This window comes from Lithobates pipiens, unplaced genomic scaffold (genome assembly GCF_037356315.1).
Source record: "Lithobates pipiens isolate NorthernLeopardFrog02 unplaced genomic scaffold, aLitPip1_a1.2 Scaffold_22, whole genome shotgun sequence".
Classification (NCBI taxonomy): domain Eukaryota; kingdom Metazoa; phylum Chordata; class Amphibia; order Anura; family Ranidae; genus Lithobates; species Lithobates pipiens.
In genome coordinates, this window is record NW_027507784.1 from 39,595,131 (window position 1) to 39,622,303 (window position 27,173).

The 27,173-nt window shown below is 43.6% G+C and overlaps 1 protein-coding gene across 1 annotated transcript; it reads right to left on the reverse strand.

Annotated features, from left to right (window-relative positions):
* Nucleotides 1-3,199: 3,199 nt before the first annotated feature.
* LOC143923615 (sulfotransferase 1 family member D1-like) lies at nucleotides 3,200-25,258 on the reverse strand. Its single transcript, XM_077447410.1, has 8 exons — nucleotides 25,150-25,258; nucleotides 15,812-15,999; nucleotides 14,120-14,245; nucleotides 10,354-10,451; nucleotides 9,293-9,419; nucleotides 9,021-9,115; nucleotides 8,753-8,927; nucleotides 3,200-4,479 (listed from the first exon to the last, which is right to left on the reverse strand). Exons 2-8 carry the CDS (start codon nucleotides 15,978-15,980, stop codon nucleotides 4,373-4,375), a joined length of 897 nt encoding a protein of 298 aa, XP_077303536.1. The 5' UTR covers nucleotides 15,981-15,999; nucleotides 25,150-25,258; the 3' UTR covers nucleotides 3,200-4,372.
* Nucleotides 25,259-27,173: the final 1,915 nt, after the last annotated feature.

The following is a 27,173-nucleotide window of genomic DNA, read 5'->3' on the forward strand; positions in this document are numbered from 1 at the left end:
TTTACAATTTGTTATCTTTTTAGAGGACAGGGAAGCCGGCAGCTCCACGGGGGCGGCAGAGTCACACGGGGGCATCAGAAGCAGGCAGAACAGGGAGGGGGCTGGGGAAGTAATTACAGGAATGATGCCCTGTGTCTGTGTCTCTCCCTGTAGCAGTTGAAAGTCAGCGGAGGGTGAAACCGTCTTTCAGCTGGTGCAGAGAGCCTTCTGTAATTGCCCCACTGCCTGACTGCACCAATTCCCTCTGCTGTTTGGGCCCCCCTATGTGCCCGGGCCCCCTACAGGAGGACTGGTTGTCCTCCCTATCTGTGGCCCTGATTATGAGTGGCAAGAAACTGGCTTGGACGCTTGACACCATCTGAACCAAATAAGTTTATCTTGGTCTCATCAGACCACAGGACATGGTTCCAGTAATCCATGTCCTTAGTCTGCTTGTCTTCAGCAAACTGTTTGCGGGCTTTCTTGTGCATCATCTTTAGAAGAGACTTCCTTCTGGGACCACAGCCATGCAGACCAATTTGATGCAGTGTGCGGCGTATGGTCTGAGCACTGACAGGCTGACCCCCATATGTTCTACCTCTGCAGCAATGCTGGCAGCAGTCATATGTCTATTTCCCAAAGACAATCTCTGGATATGACGCTGAGCACGTGACCTCAACTTCTTTGGTCGACCATGGCGAGGCCTGTTCTGAGTGGAACCTGTCCTGTTAAACCGCTGTATGGTCTTGGCCACCATGCTGCAGCTCAGTTTCAGGGTCTTGGCAATCTTCTTATAGCCTAGGCCAGTGATGGCGAACCTTGGCACTCCAGATGTTTTAGAACTACATTTCCCATGATGCTCAACTGCACTGCAGCGTGAATGAGCATCATGGGAAATGTAGTTCCAAAACATCAGGGGTGCCAAGGTTCGCCATCACTGGCCTAGGCCATCTTTATGTAGAACAACAATTCTTTTTTTTCAGATCCTCAGAGAGTTCTTTGCCATGAGTTGCCATGTTGAACTTCCAGTGACCAGTATGAGAGAGTGAGAGCGATAACACCAAATTTAACACACCTGCTCCCCAGTAAGACTAACGAGTCACATGACATCGGGGAGGGAAAATGTCTAATAAGGCCCAATTTGGACGTTTTCAGTTAGGGGTGTACTCAATTTTGTTGCCAGCGGTTTAGACATTAATGGCTGTGTGTTGAGTTGTTTTGAGGGGACAGCAAATTTACAAGCTGTACACTCACTACTTTACATTATAGACAAGTGTCATTTCTTCAGTGTTGTCACATGAAAAGATAGAATAAATATTTACAAAAATGTGAGGGGTGTACTCACTTTTGTGAGATACTGTATATTCATATTGGATTGTCATTGTTTCATGCACAGTGTTTTATGCTACAATAACTCCTGAAGAAGCCACATATTTAGTGAAACATGTTGAGAATGTAACATCAGTGTAGCATTGATGAGAATGTAACTTCAATGTAGCTTGGATAATGTTCATTCAACTCACTACCGGAGAATGGGACATGAGAACGATATGGTCATTGGTTTTATTACAATTTTAATGAAGTTTGTATAAATATGTGGCACAGTGGTGTAGTGGTTAGCACTCTCACCTAGCAGTAAAAAGGGTCACTGGTCCAAATCCCAACCACGACATTACCTGCCTGGAGTTTGCATGTTGTCCCTGTGCCTGTGTGGGTTTCCTCCCACACTCCAAAGACATGCCAGTAGGCTAAGTGGCTTTTGTCTAAATTGGCCCTAGTATATGAATGTGAGTTAGAAACCTGTTGTATTGTATACTTACTTTTAAAGCTATTGTGAACCGTGTCTCCTACTCCAATCCTCTTCACAATAGGAAAAATACAGAATCTGTCACTTCATAGGAAAACAATATTACAAGCCATGAAAAGCAGTGAAATAAAAAGCATTCATACAGTGGGTATAGAAAAGAATCACCTCCTTTAACCACTTGCCGACCGCCGCACGACGATGTACGTCCATTTTTTGAAGAGGGATATCTCGGTAACGGCAGCAGCTGCTGCCACAACCGAGATATCCATCTCTTCAGGCGGCGGTCGGCTGTACAATAACGGTGGTCTCCGTGGCGGATTCGCCGCGAGATCACCGCTATCGGCGGCGGGAGAGGTGCCACCCCCCCTCCCGCCGCCCTCCCGCACCTTCCGCCGCTTACCGGAGCCGTCGGTAGCGGCGGAGGCGATCGGGTCCTTCTGTCGGCTGGGCATAGAGACAAGTGAGGCTAAGATGGCCCCCACTCGTCTCTATACTATAGGAGGGCGGAAGCGACGTCAAAACGTCACTTCCGCCCATACCTCTTAAAGGTATATTTTTTTTTTAAATGTCAGATTTTCTTTTTTTTTTTTGTTGCATTTTAGCCCAAATATGAGATCTGAGGACCTTTTGACCCCAGATCTCATATTTAAGAGGACCTGTCATGCTTTTTTCTATTACAAGGGATGTTTACATTCCTTGTAATAGGAATAAAAGTGATCAATTTTTTTTTTTTTTTTTTAAAGTGTAAAAATAAATAAAATAAATTAAAATAAATAAGAAGAAAAAAAATTTTTTTAAAAACACCCCGTTACGACGAGCTTGCGCACAGAAGCGAGCGCATACGTGAGTAGCGCCCGCATATGAAAACGGTGGTCAAACCACATATGTGAGGTATCGCCGCGATCGGTAGAGCGAGAGCAATAATTCTAGCCCTAGACCTCCTCTGTAACGCAAAAAATGCAACCTGTAGAATTTTTTAAATGTCGCTTATGGAGATTTTTGAGGCTAAAAGTTTGACGCCATTCCACGAGCGGGCGCAATTTTGAAGCGTGACATGTTGGGTATCAATTTACTCGGCATACCATTATCTTTCACAGTATAAAAAAAATTGGGCTAATTTTACTGTTGTCTTATTTTTTTATTCAAAAAAGTGAATTTTTTTCAAAAAAAAGTGCGCTTCTAAGACCGCTGCGCAAATACGGTGTGAAAAAAAGTATTTCAATGACCGCCATTTTATTCTCTAGGGTGTTAGAAAAAAAACAATATAAAATGTTTGGGGGTTCTAAGTAATTTTCTAGCAAAAAAAACTGTTTTAAACATGGAAACACCAAGTCCGAAAAAGAGGCCTGGTCCTTAAGTGGTTAAAATAATAGCATTGTGTCGCTTTGCAGCCTGAAATAAAGACAGACACAGTTTTTGTTTAATCCAGCTTTATTTGCAACTTACAACATCCAAGTGAAGGATATAACACCAACATGTCAGAAAACAATAAAAAACAAAAAAACAAAACAGGATGACTGAGTTGGAAAAAGCATCATCCCTTCCTAAAAATGACTTGTAAACTCAATCAGGTGTAGTGAATCACTTTCTCAATAGCACACAAAGCCATTTGACTTTCAACTGTGCTCCCTCCCTTCCAACCCCTTCCTTGTCTGAATGGACACAGTGAGTGTTCGGTACTGCACTCACTGTGTCCATTCATAACTGAAGCATAGTAACTGTGTTTACAATGCTTCAATTTGTGAATGAATGGGAAGCTCCGTGCAAATTTATTCCTGGGTTTGTAGATGGTGGTTCTGGTCCTGAGTTTGTAGATGGTGGTTCTGGTCCTGCGTTTGTAGATGGTGGTTCTGGTCCTGCGTTTGTAGATGGTGGTTCTGGTCCTGCGTTTGTAGATGGTGGTTCTGGTCCTGCGTTTGTAGATGGTGGTTCTGGTCCTCAGTTTGTAGATGGTGGTTCTGGTCCTGCGTTTGTAGATGGTGGTTCTGGTCCTCAGTTTGTAGATGGTGTAGATGGTGGTTATGGTCCTCAGTTTGTAGATAGTGGTTATGGTCCTCAGTTTGTAGATGGTGTAGATGGTGGTTCTGGTCCTGCGTTTGTAGATGGTGGTTATGGTCCTCAGTTTGTAGATGGTGGTTATGGTCCTCAGTTTGTAGATGGTGGTTATGGTCCTCAGTTTGTAGATGGTGTAGATGGTGGTTCTGGTCCTGCGTTTGTAGATGGTGGTTATGGTCCTCAGTTTGTAGATGGTGTAGATGGTGGTTCTGGTCCTGAGTTTGTAGATGGTGGTTCTGGTCCTCAGTTTGTAGATGGTGTAGATGGTGGTTCTGGTCCTGCGTTTGTAGATGGTGGTTATGGTCCTCAGTTTGTAGATGGTGGTTATGGTCCTCAGTTTGTAGATGGTGGTTATGGTCCTCAGTTTGTAGATGGTGGTTATGGTCCTCAGTTTGTAGATGGTGTAGATGGTGGTTCTGGTCCTGAGTTTGTAGATGGTGGTTCTGGTCCTGAGTTTGTAGATGGTGGTTCTGGTCCTGAGTGTGTAGATGGTGGTTTTGGTCCTGGGTTGTAGCTTCAACTGGGTCCTTGTTACATACGGAAGGTGAGATCTGTGTCAGACATTTCCTTCTGGTAATATTCATCAAATCTCTCGTTCTGGGCTACGGTGAATTGGTTCTTCCAGTCACCCCAAATTCCTAGAGGAAGGAGAGAGATGTCACATGAGGTATCATGGAGGACAGCACACTCATACTTACAGACATTGTGGTCTTGCAATTCCAGAAAACTCACCCCCACACACAGTATGCAGTTTGCCCACCGACTTTCTGGGTGGGTGTGGGAGATTACTGACCATGCCCACTTTGATGGTTGGTTGGTCCCACATAGATCCATCCTACTGGTGTCCCCAAGCCCCGCAGTTATTCTCTTTTTGAGTTACTGCACATGTATAGCAACTTAAATAAGGTTGATGCTATGATCCAGAGACATGAGCCGAGACACAACATTGGCGTGACAAAGAACCAAGATGCAGGACTGTCCCAGCAAATCCAGGACAGTTGGCATCTCTACACCGATATTATCATTTGTTTAGGTTTTGATGCAAATAATAGTTGGTTTCAAAATATTTTTGATGTTTTTTCTTTGTGTGGACACTCAAGAAAATGTTTCAGTGTATCGCAGTTCTTTTTTCCTTACACAAACTGTGATAAAAAGAACTGTGAGGAAAAACTTTAATAATGTAAAGCGTATCTAAACTCAAGAACAAAAGTGGAATATAATGCAATTTACCAGTCCTTAGATGTGGTAGCTGCATTTGTTGTCTATTTTTTTCCCCCCCTTCTATCCACCTGGTGATCCTCTCAGTAACACACTTCCTGTCCTAGGGTGACAACGCTCAGTCACTGTACTGTATTCATGGAGGAGAGGTTGTCACTCTAGAACAGGAAGTGTGTTACAATTACAGCACACCTTCTCCTGTTCACTGCTTGAGATAAAACTGCAGTGTGCATAGAATGGCACTGGGTTTCTAGCAGGATAAACAGGTATTTTTCTACTTATCAAAGCTCTTTTTGTTGTATATTAAACAGACCAAAAGGGAGCACATAGGTGAAGTGCATTATTGGAGGGTTACATACATTTTAAGTTTGATGTTGTTTTAGGATAAGGATATCTATTAACAAAAAGAATGGGTGTTACGATAGAGAGATCTGACGAACCCCAAACTGTGTGGAGAGAATGGGGGTGTCATACTGAACCTAGTGCCACCCTAATTTTCCACAGAATTTACAAGTTGGTAACAAAATTTTGAGGACACACAATCCATCTTTAGACACTTTAGACAAAAAAGCAGACGTGTCATAAATCTCTACTGCATTACTCATCTTTGAGTATGTTTCTAATTTATACTAAACTGAACTTCCAAAGCCAAAACTCTATACATAATCCATAAATCATGCTACAATGGAGTTCTCTTCATAAAAAGTAGTTACACTAACGTATAGTAAAATGTCAATTAGGTAGACAACATGCACACATATGTTCCAAGAATCAAAAGACAAATGGGGAATATTAGACCTCCTAACAGAATCCTATATAATATCTACATCATATTTGGTATCTAACAAATTGTAATTTTATTCTGCTAAACAATATGTTCATTTTATTCTGCTAAACAGCATATTGATTCTGAAACCTTGTCAGATGGAAATATAAATCTATTTTGGATAGTTGACATTAAGGGTCTTTGCTCCCTCGAATATAATGTAATACTCTCCAGGCCACTACAACACCCCCTTGGACCCTTTGATTGGGTAGAGCTGGCTTTGCGACAACCTCTCCATGGACAAGAGAAGATGATTGTATTTGGCTCTCTTTTTACATCAAAACTTCCAAGGGTATTAGGAGTCACCTTTTCTAACGCCCATTGACTCTTGCAAACATCAGGCTAGACTTTGACCCAAACACACTATTTGATTTTCGTCTTCAGATTTACCAAAACCATGTAGCTCAAGGGCCTGCCTGATTCCATACAAATTGAAACTCTTATGCCCCATACACACGGTCGGACATTCCGACCACAAAATCCGCCTGATTTTTTCAGACGGATTTTGTCCGAAACTTGTCTTGCATACAGTTGTCGGAAAATCCGATCGTTTGGAACGAGGTGGCGTACAAAACGTACGACAGGACTACGTAGAGGCCAGTAGCCAATAGGTTTCATCTCCAAAAATTTTCTGAGCATGCATGGCACTTTATGCGTCGGAATTCTCTATGCGCGATCGGAAAAAGTCCGAAAGGATTTTGTTGTCGGAAAATTTTGGATCCAGCTCTCAAACTTTTTCCGTCGGAAATCCCGACAGAAAAAGTCCGATAGAGCCCACACACGATCGGATTTTCCGACAACATAATCCGATCGGACTTTTTCCATCAGAATTCCGACCGTGTGTATGGGGCATTAAGGTTTGACTCCATATTATAGGGTTTTGCTAAATCTGAAGACAAAAATCTGTAGAAAATCTAATAGTGTGTATGGGGCTTTACCCGGCAAGCAGATGGGATTCTGCACATAACCAAAGACCAGACAAAATTTTCTTATTATTTTTTCACTTTAAATCCCTTTTATTTTTGCTGTTCCTTATGTCTATCTTGTGATGTTTTTCTTGTAAATTTTTCCTGCACCATTTTTCTTTTTTTTAATTAAAACTATATTTTCAAAATGGTGAAAATGAATTTCTGGAGGCTCTAATTATTTAAAGAACTTACAGAATGTCGCCCCTGTAATGAGCTATCATAGTTTAAGCTCAGTTACATCCCTGTCTGGATGTGGCAGCGAGTGATACAGACATTTTCTTTAAAAGTCAGCATTACGACAGCAGATGCAGTACATGTTTCCATTAAAACATGAGAAGGAGGCTACCGTGTGCAATAATATAGACTCAGTTAATCTGCTCCAGTGACAACCACTTACAGGCAGCACAGTGGTGTAGTGGTTAGCACTCTCACCTAGCAGTTAGAAGGGTTGCTGGTTCAAATCCCAACCACAACACTGCCTGCCTGGAGTTTGTATGTTCTCCCTGTGCTTGCGTGGGTTTCCTCCAGGTACTCCGGTTTCCTCCCACACTCCAAAGACATGCAGGTAGGTTAATTGGCTTCTGTCCAAAATTGACCCTAGTATATGAATGGTGACCTTGGATTGTGGGCTCCTTGAGGGTAGGGTGCAATGTACAGGGATAATTGTAGACACTCACTCAGGTTGAACTGGATGGACTGGTGTCTTTATTCAACCTTACTAACTATGTAACAGTCTGCTGGTGCTTAGGTTGTTCTCCCAGAACAGGAAAATCTCTGCACAGGTGGGGTTAATGTTGTTATGGGAGGAAGTTACCTTTTAATAAAAAGAAGGGCTATTTATTTATTGATTTTGTTTGTTGTTATCTTTGTATTTTCTGCTTTAATTTTTTAATTGAGGCCAATTATTTTAAATTGAACATAACTATCCATATACACAATGTATTAACCAATCAAGAAAGTGTGGGGAGCAAAGAAGTAGCACAATGACCACATTATTTTTATTATTATTATACAGGATTTATATAGCGCCAACAGTGTGCGCAGCGCTTTACAACATGAAGACAGACAGTACAATTCAATACAGGAGAAATCAGAGGGCTCTGCTTGTTAGAGCTTACGATCTAGGAGGTATAATAATAATAATAATTGTAATAATCTTGTGCTTAGATTTTCTACTCCAGCCAAACTTGCATGCTGATTATTTGATTGACTTTCTTTTGAATATAATTGGCCATGTATGTCTCTGAAATTAATTAACATAATTTTTTATTGATTTTGCCAATACTTGTTTTACCCTTTGAAGTCCACATTTTTCAATGAGTTAGCGTGGCTCAAAATGTGCTCCACCAAAATGGTGGAGCAGAACGTTAAAGGGTTAATTAAGAATTAAAGAGGGATTCCACCAAAAAAAAAAATATTAAAAGCCAGCAGCTATAAATACTGCAGCTGCTGACTTTTAATAAATGGACACTCACCTGTCCCGGGTTCCAGCGATGCCGGCAGCCGAGGCCGATCGATCGCTCGGCTCTCGGCTGCTGCAGTCACCATTCTAGGTGAGGGAATCAGGAAGTGAAGCGAATCGGCTTCACTTCCCGGTTCCCTACTGCGCATGCGCGAGCCGCGCCGCGCAATAGGAAATCTCCGCGCTGTCACTGGGACCCGTGTGTGTCCCAGCAGACAGCGCGGCAGGGCAGGAAATGGCGTAGACTCCCACGGGAGTCTATGCCCGGAAGTGGGTGAAAATACCTGTCTTTGACAGGTATCTCCACCCCCCTCCCCCCTGAAAGGTGTCAATTGTGACACCGGAGGGGGGGAGGGATCCGATCAGCGGAGGTTCCACTTTAGGGTAGAATCCCGCTTTAAGGAAAAAAACACGTAAGGAAGATTGCTAAGTCTTACCTTTCCTCATAAATGGGGATATTGAGTGATCCATCAATGGGAAGGTACTATAGTTGGCCATGGGGTTGTCCTTCATAGCCTGGAAGGAAGTGTTCTTGTGTATTTTTTCTACAATTTCTTCAGGAAGTTCCTGATTAATGAACTTCATCACCTTTCTGATTTCACGTTTTGGGTCCTAACCAAAGAGATTCGGGGAGAGTCAATAAGATTCAATTTTTTGTTATAGGTCAAGAGTTCTCCAGATGATGGCAAGACAAAGTCAAGTTACCTCCAACATGTCCTCATAGAACAAGTACAAGATCTTGTGTTTTTTCCTCATCTCCCACCAGCCCTTCACATGTTTGGCCCATGATCCAGAAGCAACTGCCGGACAAAGCAAAATGTTTGAGAGAATTGACCATGAAAGAAAAGTAAGAGAACATTAAAAAAGTCTTCAAAATGCCTAAGCACGTTTTCCAGTCTGTCCATTCCACAATACACAACATGGACATTTCATTGGAACTATCAGTTTTCTAAGAGCCCAGCTACTGACTCACGTACCATTACCCTCCATGTAGGTATTTAGATATTCATCCCACGTCCCAGGTTCTGGATGTGGATAGGCCATTCTGTAGAAGTGATAGTACGATACCGCTACGTCCTTTGCATTTCTAGCCACGTAGATCATCTAGAAAAAGATGGTGAAACCTTTTATACCTTTGTTTTCAATGCAAGAAATGTCACTCTTGAGACTAAGCCCTTGCACACACGGTCGGAGATTCCGACAACCAAATCCATCGGATTTTGTCCGACGGATTTTGTCCGACACACGGTCGGACAAAGTTGTGGGAAAATCCGACGTGATTACCTTATTTCGTTACGACGGGACTACGTTCACGCTAGTAGCCAATAGCTTTGGTGTAGGAATTTAATCTGAGCATGCGTGGCACTTTGTCCGATCGGAATTCTCTACACATGATCGGAGTATATCCGATCGGAGCATTACCAACAAGTTGGAAAACTTGGTCCGTCGGATACTCCGATGGAAACAGTCTGATGGAGACCACACACAGTCAGAATATCCGACAAAAACGGTCCGATCGGACACATTCCGTCGGAATCTCCGACCGTGTGTACAAGGGCTTAGGAAGACAAATAACTTGGTAAAGCCCCACACTTGCTTAGTATTGCATTGCTTTGCTTAGTATTGCACTTTAAATGCTAATCTGGAGAGCTTTCTTGAAGCCTATGACTACCCATCAGAGCCAGTCTGGTGTTTTGGAATTCAGATCTTGCAATGGGGGAACCTATGGTTACCATATTGTCAAAATGCAATTTAGGGTTGCCCTACTGACTATGAAGGACGAAGGCAAGCAAAGGGCCACATTCGGCCCCCTGGGCCGCAGTTTGGAGATCACTGCCCTAGAATGCTCATTTAGCCTGAAAGAGTGACTGCTCTTGTGTGCCTGGCTGCCTCCGCACTGAACAGAAAAAAAAAAAACCTTGGCCAAAATCCAGCGGCCCCTATAGGGGTGAACTCTACATATTGACTATTAACTAACTCAAATTCAAACAAATTCAAAATACAAAATACAACAGATACTGAAATAAAACAAGGACACCTTGCAGTTCTTTTCCCAGAAGCTCTTCGGAAGAACGTCTGCCTGAAGGTGCGTCTTAATCACACGTGGGGAGTCCAATTTGTTCAGTATGTCAGTTGCTGGAGGAACAAAAAAGATTAGAGGGAAAATAAGTAGTAATAGGAAAAGCAAAAGAATCTCGTGATTGCAAATTTATTCCATGAAGTTCCAACTCTCACCAGCTCCAGAAAGGTTTATCTAAGGGAGGACAAAACATAATAATAGCTCTGGGTGACTATGGCTGACTCAACCACCCAAAGAGAACAACTTTCCTCTCTGACCCTACAGGGCAGTCACATAAAAATATTACTTTACTTCATTTTATTAGTAATTACAATGGTGGAGACGCTTGTAAAAAAAAAAAAAAAAAAGAAATATGCAAACTATTTTTCAATTCTATTCTTGATTTTGCTGGGGCTTCCCTTGTGCATTCTCTGATTGGACGAGGTGGAGACGGCGACGTCATCCACCCCTCCTTTTCACCTCTTTCAATCGGAGAAGGCTTTGTATTCCCCCAGGTGTTCAATAAGCTCACTTGAGCTCCGGAAATGTTTTACCCCCTTCACGACCAGGGCATTTTTTTTTGCTAAGCGGACCTTCAGTCATTTTTCAACTTTTCATCTATTAAATCTTCTGCCCTTGTTGTTGTTTTAACTTCAGACATTTTTTTTTTCTGCCATTAAATCCCTTACACAGCCCACTTCCTGTTTCTTGGCTGGTCATTAGCCTAGGCCTATGACAGCATACACAGCTCTCTCTCTCACTCTAGTGAAAGTTTGTCAGGAAGAGGGGGGGGGGGGGCGTGAGTCATAAGAGGGCCAATGAGAGCTGCAGGGCTGCAGAGCTGGAGGTGCACTTCTGTGTAAATCCAGGAAGGGAACAGGCAGCAGCTTCAGCTGCCCACAGTTAAAATGGATGCAGCCAGACTCGGTGGAGGGAGATCTCAGCAACATATTTGGCAAGTACAGAATTGCAGTATATATATATATATATATATATATATATATATAAATATATATATTTACAGAATCGCAGTATATATACTGTATATATATATATATATATATATATATATATATATATATATACCGCAATATATATATATATATATATATGTACAGAATCACAGTATATATATATATATATATATATATATATGTACAGAATTGCAGTATATATACTGTGTGTGTATATATATATATATATATATATATATATATATATATATATATACATATATACACACAAGTACAGAATCACAGTATATATAAAATAATATGTAAAGTGGTTGGAGGGAAGCTTCAGAATGGCAAAATATATTTTTATTACAAATTATGTGAGCAGACCACAGTTCCAATTTAACTGGTAATTACTCAGTCATGCAACACTCTACCCAAATTAGATTTATATAATTTTTTTCTTGCAAGTAGAGGTTTTTTTTGGTGGTATTTGATCATTACTAAATTTTTTATCTATTATTTACATTTATTTATAAATAAAAAATTACTGAAAATTTTAAAAAAACAAAAAACAAAAAACAAAAAAAATATATATATTTTCTATGTTCTGTTATAAAACATATCCGATGCATTCAAATGTCTTCATTAATTTAGACCAAAATGTATTCTGCTACATGTCGCAAGTGCTGGCAAGTGCTGGCAGTGATTGGGGACACTGGTATAGTTGTGATAGTTGTGGTATAGTTGTGATCACAATCAAGATACTGATCCCTACAGACACTATACTAGTAATGGCATTTATAGTGTGACTGTGATAGTGTGGTGGACAGTCTGGCACTAACTGACATAGGCTGGTGACACCCAATACAGTGATCAGTGATAATACTGTACCCTGAACCTCCCTTGAGATGGGAACCAGGGACACCTATCAGCAAAAGTATGTAGGCGTAGGACACACCCCCTGCCACACCCCCTTAAAGAAGAATTATACAAGAAAAAGATTAACCTGTTTCCCAGAAAATAAGACCTAGCGTGATTGTCGGTGATGGCTGCAATATAAGCCCTACCCCCAAATAAGCCCTACTCTGTTTCCCCAAAAATAAGCCCTACCCTGAAAATAAGACCTACAAGGACTTTTTGGGGGGTAGGGCTTATATTGCAGCCATCACCGACAATCACGCTAGGTCTTATTTTCGGGGGAAACAGGGTAGTTAAACCCACAAGGGCTTTTTATTTAACCATTACTATTTCTTTATATTGGCTTTTGAAATTTACAAATGCAGCCATTTATAAGTTGGATTAAAGTTTTAGTACTAGGAAAACACTTTTTTGAAAGATAAATAATGCATTTTATATACAACTATATAGGTCAGACCAAAACAAGGAGGATAAAGGGGCAGAGGGACTCAAATCAATCAGGACAGTCCCACGCATGCTCAGAATAAATTAAGAGACCACAGCTATTGGCTACTGGCCCGTTTACAGTCCCGACGTACGTGTCGTACGTCACCTCGTTAAGAATGATCGGATTTTCCGACAACTTTGTCCGACCGTGTGTAGGCAAGACAAGTTTGGCACAAAATCCGTTGGGGCTGTCACCTGCCAGCTGTAAATGTGCCGCTGATGGTCAGCCGGAGGATGCAGAAGACAAGTCACTGGGCAACACCTGGAAGAGACCAGTCCAGCAGCTCACTGGATTTGAATCAAATGTAAGCAAACTGGACCAATGTAAGTTTAACCACTTGCTTACTGAGCACTTAAACCCCCCTCCTATCCAGACCAATTTTCAGCTTTCAGCGCTGATGCACTTTGAATGACAATTGCGCGGTCATACAACACTGCACCCAATTGAAATTTTTATAATTTTTTTTCCCACAAATAGAGCTTTCTTTTGGTGGTATTTGATCAACTGTGCGATTTTTATTTTTTGTTTAAAAAAAGACCGAATTTAAAAAAAAAAAATTTTTCTTTTGTTATAAAATTTAAAAACGGGTAATTTTTGTCCATCGATGTATGGTGTTGAGGTGGCACTGATGGGCACTGATGGGTGGCAGTGATGGGCACTGATTGGTTACTCTGATGGGCAGCACTAGGTGGCACTGATTGGGACCACTGGTGGGCATTGATAGGTGACACTTGTGGGCGTTGATAGGTGACACTTGTGGGCGTAGCCATGCCCCCCCACAGTTAGAATCACTTCCCAGGACATACTTAACCCATACACTGCCCCTAGTGGTTAACCCCTTCACTGCCAGTGTCATTTACACAGGAATTAGTGCATTTGTATAGCACTGATTGCTGTATAAATGACAATGGTCATTGTGTGGGCATTGATAGGTGGCATAATGAGGCATAATTGCCTCTTCCTTTTCGGGACCGATAATTGCCTTTAAGATGAGCCGGTAAGCGGCTTTTTTTTTCTCCTCCGCTCACAGCGTGGGGAGAAAAAAAAAAAAAACGATCACTGGGCTTTTGTTTTGATCATGTGATCAGCTGTCATTGGCTGACAGCTGATCACATGGTAAGGGGCCAGGACCAGCCCCTTACTCGGATCGGTGCTCACCTGAGTCTCAGTGACTCGGTAATCACAGAGCGCTCTGTGCACACGCAGGGATCGTGCACAGGGGAGGCCGTCATATGATGGCCTCCCGGGAATTCAGATCCACGCTGTGGCCGTCATTCGGCTGTAGCACGGATGTCATGTGGTTAAAAAAGAAAGATAACTCCTAATTCTACAGCATATGAAGAGATTTTACACTTTGTTGTGTTAACTTGGTATGGAAATATACCTGAAGGAAATCCAGGTCCACCGCTCTCCAGGAAAGGCACGCGCTCAAATATGGCTCCTTTCTGACTCTTCTCCGTGTCTCCCCCATTCATGATGAGATCTACGATCTTGCTCACCCATGTGGTCCCTGAAAATATTAAACATATCAAGGGGTCCACTTCTAAAAACAAAATTTGCATGGCCATCCCTCTGTCAAAGCTGCATGGGCGTGGCTACGTTGTGACTCATCACTGATCTCTGCTCCGATCACAGGGAGCTGTGATCAGTAACACCGTCACTAGACAGAACAGGGAGATGCTTGTTTACATTCGCATCTCCCCATTCTTCCTCTCCGTGAGGCGATTGCGACCTGAATCATGGAGGTCCCGGCCGGCGCGCCAAATTTAAAGGGACATACAGGTACGCCCAGCCGTGCCATTCTGCTGACATACATCTGTGTGTTCTGGTCAGGAACCGGTTAAATTGTAAGCAGCAAGTGTCAGAAAAAGGCTTGGTCTTTAAGTGGTTAAGCTGACCTCATTTTCAAACCGAAGTTCATCCCTTTAATCTAAAAGAACCAAATGACACATTGTTTCTTTTTTTCTCTCAGCACTGAGCAATGTCATGATAAACTTTGCGGCTGTGAGCAGAGAATGGCTCTGCACTTAAATTGTGGAAATACTGGATTAAGATCGTGAGGGGGGGTTGAATCGAGATCGCGATCATGCAGCTCTACTGTATACTCATTCTGTGCAAACTGGGCAAAAAAGTTCATTGGGCTTAGTACTTCTATTTTGGGCATTAGTAAAATACCACATTATGGCCACTAGATGGAGCTGAGAAGCATAGGAAATACATACATCATTGTAACAAGAGATACAATGTAACAATTCTGTTTGTACATTTACTTTCTAGCGATCTAGTGGCCATCTCGATCTAGATCCAGCTGTTGGCCATAATGTGCCATTTTACTACTGCCAATAATAATAGAACCGTTGTTCTGAAATGAAAGTAGACTAACAATCGTTCCATTTTGCCCAGTTTGCACTAAAAGTAAAATACTGAATTATGGCCAAATGATGGATCTAGATCCCGATGGTCACTAGATCACTAAAGGGAGTTAGCAAATGAATGTGACCAACAGAATTGTTACATGATTTACTAAAACTGGCAAGTGCAAAATCTGGTGCAGCTTTGCAAAGAAACCAATCAGCTTCCAGGTTTGTTTGTCAAAACTTAACTGAACAAGCTGCAGTCAGAAGCTGATTGGCTACCATGCACAGCTACACCAGATTGGGTACTCTCCAGTTTTAGTAAATCAACCCCATTGCATCTTGTTACACAGAGGTATGTATTTCCTATGCTCCTCAGCACCATCTAGTGGCCATCTCTTACTGCCCAGAATAAAAGAACATTTGTTCATAAAAATAAAAATAAATTGCATAAAGAACATTGATTTTTTTATTTTATTTTTTGCCCAGTTTGCACAGGATGAATGTACCTACAGATTCACTGGATGAATGGCTATGACATTTTTTTTAAATAAATAGACCCCATATGTGTATACATTTACCACAATGCTGGTAGTCCAGAGCTGGAATATTATTTAAAGTATAAATTCATGTTTTCATCTTTTGTCTCTTAAATGTTTTACATTTTAATTTATTTTTCAAAGGTGGCCTGGTACGGACGCACTATTGATTTCTGTCCTCACCGGATTTCGGATAGGTGGCTATCAGCAGATCATCTTCTCGGGCCTGGAACTTCACAACGTTGTCCCAGTTGGCTGCAAAAGGACCGATGATGGGCATCCCATCCACCCATACGAGTGGGGGGCGCTTAAGGGACTCAACTTCTTCTGGGGGAACGTCGGGAAGAAGCATTGTGTGCTGCACCGTTTACCTGTCCAATAAAACACAGTGAAAGTCGCTGTCAGATGTCGCCAATGCCTAGAAAGTTTAAAAGGGGAACGATAATTTAAAAAAAAAATTATTTATTGAGATATAAGAGAATGATATAGGCTTAATGCAAACAATTTTGTTCATGTATGTTCATTTTCTAAATTGCTTGTTTTGATATATAATTCTATATGTATATGGGGCCAGCCGACAGGCGTGACTACAGCCTTCAGGGCCTAGGTGCAAGAAACTATTAAGGGCTGTCTGACCCTTGGCCAGGGGCCCTTCCCTCCGAGCCCAAGGCCCTTCCCTCTGAGCTCGGGCCCTTACCTCCAAGCCCAAGGCCCTTACCTGCAAGCCCAAGGCCCTTACCTCCAAGCCCAGGGCCCTTCCCTTCGAGCCCAGGGGCCCTTACTTCCAAACCCTGGGGCCCTTACCTCCAAGCCCTGGGGCCCTTACCGCCGAGTCCTGGGGCCCTTACCTCTGAGCCCAGGGCCCTTACCTTCAAGCCAGGGCCCTTACTTCTGAGCCTGGGGCCCTTACCTCCGAGCCCTGGGGCCCTTCCCTCCGAGTCCTGGGGCCCTTCCCTCCAAGCCGGGGGCCCTTACCTCCGAGCCCGGGCCCTTACCTCCAAGCCTGGGGCCCTTACCTCCGAGGCCTGGGGCCCTTCCCTCCAAGCCCGGGCCCTTACCTCCAAGCCCTGGGGCCGTTACCTTTGTGACTCTGGTAGTTCTGCCACTGGTGTCAGTATTTTTTTTTTTACAATATTGTTTAATATTTTATTTACAATTTTTAAGAAGCCGCTGTCCCTTCCCCACTCTCCATCCTGACAGAAGAGGGGAGAGGGAAGCACTGTGGGGGGGGGGAGGGGGGCAGGAGACAGTACAGGAGGGACTGGAGTAGAGCATGAGGATTGGAGAAGAGCGGGGGGGGGGGGGAGTACAGGGACTGGAGAAGAGAGGGGGGAGAGAGTACATGGGCTGTAGAAGGGGGGGAGAGTACAGGGACTGGAGAAGAGAGAGTGTAGAGACTGGAGAAGAGAGGGGGGGAGAGAGTGCAGGGACTGGAGAAGAGAGGGGGGAGAGAGTACAGGGACTGGAGAAGAGAAGGGGGAGTACGGGGACTGGAGAAGAGAGGGAGGAGAGAGTACAGGGACTGGAGAAGAGAAGGTGGTAGAGTACAGGGACTGGAGAAGAGGGGGGGGAGAGAGTACAGGGACTGGAGAAGAGAAGGGGGGAGAGTACAGGGACTGGAGAAGAGAGGGGGGGGAGAGAGTACAGGGACTGGAGAAGAGAAGGGGGGAGAGTACAGGGACTGGAGAAGAGAGAGAGGGGGGGTACAGCGACTGGAGAAGAGAAGGGGGAGAGTACAGGAACTGGAGAAGAGAGGGGGGAGAGAGTAGAGGGACTGGAGAAGAGAAGGGGGGAGAGTAGAGGGACTGGAGAAGAGGGGGGGAGAGAGTACAGGGACTGGAGAAGAGAGGGGGGGAGAGAGTACAGGGACTGGAGAAGAGAAGGAGGAGAGTACAGGGACTGGAGAAGAGAGAGAGAGAGAGGGGGGAGTACAGCGACTGGAGAAGAGAAGGGGGAGAGTACAGGGACTGGAGAAGAGAGGGGGGAGAGAGTAGAGGGACTGGAGAAGAGAAGGTGGGAGAGAGTACAGGGACTGGAGAATTGGACATTGCTCCAAATCAGAGACAGTCCCTCAAAATCAGGGACAGTTGGGAGGTGTGCTGATGCCCTCTATGTCCCTCCTGCAGCCGCTGAAGGCAGAGGAGGAGAAGTAGGCATTCAGCAGCAGCTGCAGGAGAAACATGGAGGGCATCGGTTCTTCTATATCACTGGGTCTCTGTGCTTTTCTATGCAATGCAGGCAGATCATGGCTGATGGGAGGGGCCAGCAAGGTCCTGAAAACATCACATCACCCAGCCTTAGTACTCCTATCAGGAGCCCCCAGTCCTGATGCAAGCAGTGGGTTGGCTCTTGGAGGGAGGGGTTATGCATATAACACAATGTGAGGGTGAGCCTCAATGATTGAAAGAACTGAAATCCAACAAATGAAAGGAGCAGGAAAGAGACAGCCATGCTGAGAAGGAAAGCAATAAGAGATGTTGAATATCCTCCTGCCAGGAAATAGGGCAGGCTTTAACTTTCTGCAGCTTCTAATACACATTGTGAGAAGCTCACAGTGTGCAGTGAGATCAGAGGAAGCCATTTCAGTCCAGGAGAGGAGCCGCTGCAACTGTGCAAGACTGATGTAAAAGGTTGGAGATCAGATTTAAAGAGGAACTGCAGTCTGCTCACAAAACTAGCAGATTTCAAGCTAATGGGGTGTGCAGTACTGCATTTGACCAGAGGTGCGGGGGCGCTGGTGACACTCGGAACGGTTCGGAGCCGTTCTGAAATACTCAGTTCCCGAGTGTTTCCGAGGCTTTGCGAGTTTAGCTGAGCCGTCACCAAGTATTTCCAAAAGCTCTCTGGCACCCCCCACCTCTGGCCACATGTAGTATTGCATGCAATAGAAGTCAATGTGGAACGAATTATCTTAGTTTCCATTGGCTTCTATGGGGAAATTCGCTTTCATATGCAAGTGCTTTGGATCACAAGCATTCTCCTGGAATGGATTACACTCGTAATCCAAGGTTCCACTGTATTATCCAAAGATAAAACAACAAGGGCAGAAGATTTAATGGATGGAAAGTTGAAAAAAATGCCTGAAGGTCCGCTTTAAGCCTTTGCACTTGAAGCGCTTCAGGTGCTGCTGGTATACGACACTTCCTGTTGTGTCGGATATCATGTCCCCCTGTTGGTGCCATGGTTCCTACCTCTTTAGGCCTTCAACATAATGTCCTCCTGCTCTGAAAAAGCCTAGCTGCCAGGCTTTCTATTCTAGCTAGGATAAAAATTCTAGCTTTTTGCTGTCCTTCAATTACTGCATCGAAATTCTGAGTCGGTGGTGTATGGACGCCATAGGCAACCAGGCAGCTAGCATTTTCAGAAGAAGGATGCAATGGCACCATGATAGATGTCAACCACTTCGCGCCCGCGCTATAGCCAAAAGACGGCTACAGCGCGGACGCTACCTTCCGGGCGGGCGTCCCTGGACGTCCTCCTATTTACTTCCGCAATGCTCGCTCCTGAGAGCACGCATCGGGGAAGTTCTTTGCTGGGTGTGTCCCCTGGACACAGCCAGTCACAGATCACTGTAAATGGGCAATCAGCGGCCGTTTACAGCGCGATCTGCGTGTCCAATGAGAGATGAGATCATCTTTCAGCGCCGCTCTCCCTCCTCACACAGAGACAGCGTGTGAGGAGGGAGAGATGAACGGATGCAGCGGCCGTAAGTTACAAAAAAAAAGTAAAATAAACTGCCATCTGTCCCCAGTGCCACCTGCCCCCAGTGCCACCTGTCCCCAGTGCCATCTGTCCCCAGTGCCATGTATAAGTGCCATCTGTCATCAGTGCCACGTATAAGTGCATCTGTCATCAGTGCCACATCAGTGCCACGTGTCATCAGTGCCACATAGTGCCATCTGTCATCAGTGCCATATCAGTGTCACGTGTCATCAGTGCCACATATTAGTGTCATCTGTCATCAGTGGCACGTATCAGTGCCATTTGTCATCATTGCCACCTGTCAGTGTCACGTGCCATCTGTTATCAGTGTCACGTGTCATCAATGCCACGTATCAGTGCCATCTGTCATCAGTGTCACGTGTCATCAGTGCCACGTATTAGTGCCATCTGTCATCAGTGTCACGTGTCATCAGTGTCACGTATTAGTGCCATCTGTCATCAGTGCCACATATTAGTGCCACATGTCATCAGTGCCACGTATAAGTGCCATCTGTCATCAGTGTCACGTGTCATCAGTGCCCCGTATTAGTGGCATCTGTCATCAGTGCCACATCAGTGTCATGCGTCATCAGTGCCACGTATCAGTGCCATCTGTCATCAGTGCCACATCAGTGCCACGTGTCACTGTCCTGGTGCTCCAGGGCCTTCAAAAGTGTAATAGGTAGTCAACAAGTTAGATGTGTAATTTATGCTCCTAGAACATGTGACGGCGCTCCCTGCATGTTGAGCTTCTCTAAGTGTCCAGGCTGTGAAAAAGTCCCACACATGTGGTATTGTAATACTCAGGAGGAGTAGCAGAATTTATTTTGGGGCATCATCTGTGGTATACACATGCCCTGTTAGAGAAATAACCTATTACAGTGACAATTTTGTGGGGAGAAAAAAAAATCTTAATTTTGCAAAGAATTGTGGGAAAAAATGACAACATCAAACGCCTCACCATGCCTCTTACTAAATACCTTGGAATGTCTACTTTCAAAAAAGGGGTCATTTGGGGGGTATTTGTACTTTCCTGACTTGTTCGGGTCACAAGAAATAAGATCGGCCACCAGTACATCAGATGTGATCAATTTTGTATGATTCGCACCACAGCTTGTAGACTCTCTAACTTTCACAAAGACCAAATAATATCCACTAATTTGTGTTCTTTTTACCAAAGATATGTAGCAGTATAAATTGTGGCCAAAATATATGAAGAAAAAATGTATAATTTGCATAATTTTATCACAGAAACAAAGAAATTTTTTTATTTTTTTTTCAAAATTTTTGGTCTTTTTTCATTTATAGCGCAAAAAATAAAAAACCCAGAGGTGATCAAATACCACCAAAAGAAAAATTTGTGGGAAAAAAAGGACAAAAAATTCATATGGGTACAGTGTTGCATGACTGAGTAATTGTCATTCAAAGTGTGAGAGCACCGAAAGCTCAAAATTGGTCTGGGCAGGACGGGGGTTTAAGTGCCCAGTAGGCAAGTGGTTAAAGAGAGATGCTAACCACCTTCCCTCGTGTACGACCAGTACAGACGGGTGTGTACAGAAATAAAATAATCAATGCACCGCTGGAAACTTGAAAGGCGTGTAAAAGTGAATACTCACAAATAGCAAAAAATCTGTATTTTCTGAACAGACAAGATTTAGGATTATAGTGATCTATTATATACACACCTCCCAACATTTTGAGATGGCAATGAGGTAGAGCTGGGCGATTTTCTTAAAAAAAAAAAAATCTGCGATTTAAAAAAAAAAAAAAAACTTGATTCGCAATTCGAATCGAGTTTTTTTTTTTTTGATGGACACCGTGCCGGTCTTGAGAAGCTGCGGGCAGGTGTTTTTAGGCGAGGCCACGGCTTCGGCCTAGTCCGCGGCGTCCAGCCACGGCCTTGCCTATAAACACCTCAGGACCGGCGAGGTGGTGAAAAAAATAAATAAAAAAAAAACAATTTTCTTAAATTTTGAATCGATTTGACCTCTCAACTCGATTCAAGATTTAAATTGATTTTTTCCCCAGCCCTACAATGAAGGATACCTACTAACAAATGTATGTAGGCATAGGACACGCCCCCTGCCACACCCTCTCAAAAGAGAATTGACCAAAAAAAAAAAAAGGTTAATTAAATCCACAAGGACTTTTTTTACCACTACTATTCCTTTATATTGGCTTTTAAAATGTACAATTCAGCAATTTAGAAATCAGATGAAAGGTTTAGCGCTGGGAAACACTTTTTGAAAGATAAAAAGTGCATTTTATATACAACTATATAGATCAGACCAAAATGAGGGACAAATGAGGAGGATAAAGGGACAGAGGGACATTGCTCCAAATCAGGGACAGTCCCTCCAAATCAGGGACAGTTGGGGGCTATGTATATTTCTGGACTTTGTTAATGTAATCATCATTTTGATTATAGTGCCCAGCCCACACCCAGCTCCTGGCATTATGCCATGACTGGCTGTCACTTTTGTAACCAATAGACACGTGCGATTAGTTTCATACGAAACGGAAATTCGTACGAATCCGAAATACAAATTTTTATACATGCGAATTCCGTGCGAAATACGAAATTTTGTTTACAAATTTCGCATTCCACATTCATAATGAAAATTCGTAATTAACTAAAAAGTTAACGAACCTAAAAGTTAAAAACCCCGGGAAGTCAGCACAGCACAGGATGGTGGGAACCCCTCATAATGATAAATTCATCATAACGAAAATTCGTAATTGCTCCGAAAAGTTAATGAACCTAAAATTTAAAACCCCAGGAAGTCAGCACAGGAAACCCTGTGGGAATTTCTATGCTTACGAATTTCATATGAAATATGAAATTTCGGTAACGAATTTTGGAATTTTGGATCCAAATTAACAGAAATTTGACTGGCGCTTTGTTCACCAATCAGAGGAAGCCAGCACAGGGATGGTGGGAACCCCTCATAATGGGCACAGCGGGTGTACACTCAGACCCGGGAACTCAGCACAGGGATGGTGGGAACCCCTCATAATGGGCACAGCAGGTGTACACTCAGCCCCGGGAACTCAGAACAGGGATGGTGGGAACCCCTCATAATGGGCACAGCAGGTGTACACTCAGACAGTTTAGACATTAATGGCTGTGTGTTGAGTTATTTTGAGGGGACAGCAAATTTACACTGTTATACAAGCTGTACACTCACTACTTTACATTGTAGACAAGTGTCATTTCTTCAGTGTTGTCACATGAAAAGATAGAATAAAATATTTACAAAAATGTGAGGGGTGTACTCACTTTTGTGAGATCCTGAGTACCAATAGGGGTTAATTACGAAAGGCAAATCCACTTTGCACTGAAAGTGCACTTGGAGGTGCAGTCGCTCTAAATGTAAGGGGTAGATCTGAAATGAGTAGAAGCTCTGCTGATTTTGTCATCCAATCATGTGCAAGCTAAAATGTTGTTTTTTATTTTCCTTGCATATCCCCCTCAGATCTACAGCGACTTTACTTCCAAGTGCACTGGCACTGCAAAGTGGATTTTCCTTTAGTAAATAACCCCCAATGCTTGTAGATGCTATAAGTTTCACACAAACCAATCGATATACACTTATTGGGATTTTGTTTGTTTGTTACTAAAGACATTTAGCAGAATACATTTTTGGTCTAAATTTATGAAGAAGTTTGATTTATTTTATTATATTACAGTATATGAAAGATATATATATATATATATATATATATATATATATATATATATATATATATATATATATATATATATATATTTTTTTTTTTTTAACTGGATATGTTTTATAGTAGAAAATAAAAAATAATTTATATTATATTATATATTAATAATATTTTTTTTCTTTTCTTGTATATATATATATATATATATATATATACACATACATATATATATATATATATATATATATATATATATATATATATATACCGTATTTATTGGCATATAACACGCACCCCAACTTTAGGAGGGAATTTTAAGGAAAAAAACTTTTATTTTATTTAAATGCCCATCAATGCAGCCTTGTCAGTGTCGTTTGCAGCCTTGTCCTGCAGCCTTGTCAGTGTCGTTTGCAGCCTTGTCCTGCAGCCTTGTCAGTGTCGTTTGCAGCCTTGTCAGTGTCGTTTGCAGCCTTGTCTTGCAGCCTTGTCAGTGTCGTTTGCAGCCTTGTCAGTGTCGTTTGCAGCCTTGTCCTGCAGCCTTGTCAGTGTAGTTTGCAGCCTTGTCAGTGTCGCTTGCAGCCTTGTCCTGCAGCCTTGTCAGTGTCATTTTGCAGCCTTGTCCTGCAGCCTTGTCAGTTTCGTTTGCAACCTTGTCCTGCAGCCTTGTCAGTGTCGTTTGCAGCCTTGTTCTGCAGCCTTGTCAGTGTCGTTTGCAGCCTTGTTCTGCAGCCTTGTCAGTGTCGTTTGCAACCTTGTCCTGCAGCCTTGTCAGTGTCGTTTGCAGCCTTGTTCTGCAGCCTTGTCAGTGTTGTTTGCAGCCTTGTCCTGCAGCCTTGTCAGTGTCGTTTGCAGCCTTGTCTTGCAGCCTTGTCAGTGTCGTTTGCAGCCTTGTCAGTGTCGTTTGCAGCCTTGTCTTGCAGCCTTGTCAGTGTCGTTTGCAGCCTTGTCAGTGTCGTTTGCAGCCTTGTCCTGCAGCCTTGTCAGTGTCATTTGCAGCCTTGTCCTGCAGCCTTGTCAGTGTCGTTTGCAGCCTTGTCAGTGTCGTTTGCAGCCTTGTCTTGCAGCCTTGTCAGTGTCGTTTGCAGCCTTGTCAGTGTCGTTTGCAGCCTTGTCCTGCAGCCTTGTCAGTGTAGTTTGCAGCCTTGTCAGTGTCGCTTGCAGCCTTGTCCTGCAGCCTTGTCAGTGTCATTTTGCAGCCTTGTCCTGCAGCCTTGTCAGTTTCGTTTGCAACCTTGTCCTGCAGCCTTGTCAGTGTCGTTTGCAGCCTTGTTCTGCAGCCTTGTCAGTGTCGTTTGCAGCCTTGTCCTGCAGCCTTGTCAGTGTCGTTTGCAGCCTTGTCTTGCAGCCTTGTCAGTGTCGTTTGCAGCCTTGTCAGTGTCGTTTGCAGCCTTGTCCTGCAGCCTTGTCAGTGTAATTTGCAGCCTTGTCAGTGTCGCTTGCAGCCTTTTCCTGCAGCCTTGTCAGTGTCGTTTGCAGCCTTGTCCTGCAGCCTTGTCAGTGTAGTTTGCAGCCTTGTCCTGCAGCCTTGTCAGTGTCGTTTGCAGCCTTGTCCTGCAGCCTTGTCAGTGTCGTTTGCAGCCTTGTCCTGCAGCCTTGTCAGTGTCGTTTGCAGCCTTGTCCTGCAGCTTTGTCAGTGTCATTTGCAGCCTTGTCAGTGTCGTTTGCAGCCTTGCCGTTTAAAAAAGGCGCAGCCGAGATACAGAGCCGGATGTCCTGTGTATCTCGGCAGCACTCAGTAGCTCTCGGCCATTCTCGACGGCTTTCGGCCCTTCTCGGCGGCTCCGAGAGTGGCCAAGAGGCTCACAATTGGCGGAGGATTGGCGTATAACACGCACCCACAATTTCCCCCTGATTTTACAGGGGGGAAAAAGTGCGTGTTATACGCCGATAAATACTGTATATAAGGTTTGGGAGTTTTAAGTCATTCTCTAGTTGATTTTTAAATGTAGGAGCAAAGATTTTAGAACTGGCCCGGATACAAAGAGGCTCATGTAGAAGTTTGCTGGGTCCATGTAGGGTTAACGTCTCATAACTTTTTAACCCTCCCCGTGTCCCCATAATATGATCCTCTAAATAGAAATGGATTACGGTACAATCCGCAGACCACAGCAGATTAGCAGTCCCAGCCATGATGATAGACTTACCTTCCAGGGGTCGGATCTGTGGGACAGAAGAGAGACACTCGGAGTGGCGGGTTTACCTTTGCTCAGGTTTGCGGGCAATGTGCGATTATTGACCCAACAGTAGCACCAGAGACTGACACGCAGAGGGCGGGGGGGGGGGGGGGGGTGTACACAGGTTACCGTATATCTCAACCCATTCACCCTGCCGAGCCCTGCCTAAAGCGCAAGACACTTTATATGCCTAGTAAAAATCTAATGACGTCTTAACATTTAATGGGATGTACTAAACTGCATATTGGGATGATGGGATTACTGGCTGTACGTGCACATTTGATGCAGAGTGAAAATGCTTTGCCTCATCTAATAATATTCGGTGTATTCTGCCTGCAGCATTTAATTGTATCTAGTTAAGAGCCCTTCCATTATTGTTGTTAAAAAAAAAAAAAAAAGAACAGATCCAAAGAACAATTGGAACAGGTTATTTTATAATCTAATTGTACAGGTTATCAGATGAGGTTTAGTGATCACAAACACAAAACAGAAGTTATAACAGTATGCCAAAAAATACTTTAAAAGTTGAATTCCAGGCACATATACCATATAAAACTCATTGCAGCTCTGTTATTATTAATTCAGGTATCAGCAATATTCCATATTTTAACCACTTAAAGCGGAGGTCCACCCTAAAGTGGACCTTCCGCTCATCGGAACCCCCCCCCCCCCTCCGGCGCCACAATTGGCACCTTTCAGGGGGGAGGGGGGTGCAGATACCTGTACAGTACAGATATCTGCACCCACTTCCGGGATAACTCTCTGCGGAAAGGGGCGTAGATTACGCCCCTTTCCGCAAGTGCCCGCCTCTTTCCGCAAGTGCCCCGCTGCCTGCTGGGAAACACACGGATCCCAGAGACAGCGGGGACCGTCCTTATTGCACAACGCGACTTGCGCATGCGCAGTAGGGAACCGGGAAATGAAGCCGAAAGGCTCCATTTCCTGATTCCCATACCCAAGATGGCGGCGGCAGCACTCGAGAGACGATCTAGAGATCGGCTTCGGGTGCCCACATCGCGGGCGCGCTGGACAGGTAAGTGTCACTATTTTAAAAGTCAGCAGCTGCAGTATTTGTAGCTGCTGGCTTTTAAAAAAAAAACGCGGAGTCCCGGCGGACTCCCGCTTTAAGCCCCGGACCAATTTGCAGCCAAAGGGCCAAGCCCCTTTTTTGCGATTTTTTGCAGCGCTTTAACTGACAATTGCGCGGTTGTGCGACATGACTCCCAAACAAAATTGCCGTCCTTTTTTCCCCACAAATAGAGCTTTCTTTTGGTGGTATTTGATCACCTCTGCGGTTTTTAGTTTTTGCGCTATAAACAAAAATAGAGCGACAATTTAGAAAAAAATTCATTTTTTTTTTACTTTTTGCTATAATAAATATCCCCAAAAAATATATAAAAAATATTTATTTTTCCTTTGTTTAGGCTGATACGTATTTTTCTACATATTTTTGGTAAAAAAAAAACGAAATTTGCGATTATTGATTGGTTTGCGCAAAAGTTATAGCGTTTACAAAATAGGGGATCGTTTTATAGCATTTTTATTAATATATATATATTTTTTTACTAATAATGGCGGCGATCAGCGATTCTTATTGTGACTGCGACATTATGGCGGACACATTTTTGACACATTTTTGGGACCACTGTCATTTATACAGCAATCAGTGCTATTTTAATGCACTGATTCCTGTGTAAATGACACTGGCAGTGAAGGAGTTAACCACTAGGCGGCAGTGTAGGTGTTATGTATGACGTTATGTGTTTTTTTTTATTGTTGGGGGGCGTGGCCTGACTTTTGATGTCACTGATCGTCCTTCCCTATAAAAGGGAACAGGCGATCGGTGACAGCCACACTAGGAAGCACGGGGAGAGGTTTGTTTACACAGACCTCTCCTCGTTCTTCAGCTCTGTGACCCGATCGCGGGACACCATCGGTGATCGGGTTCGCTGGTCCCGCGGCCACGGAGCTCAGGACCGGATTGGGAGCTCCCC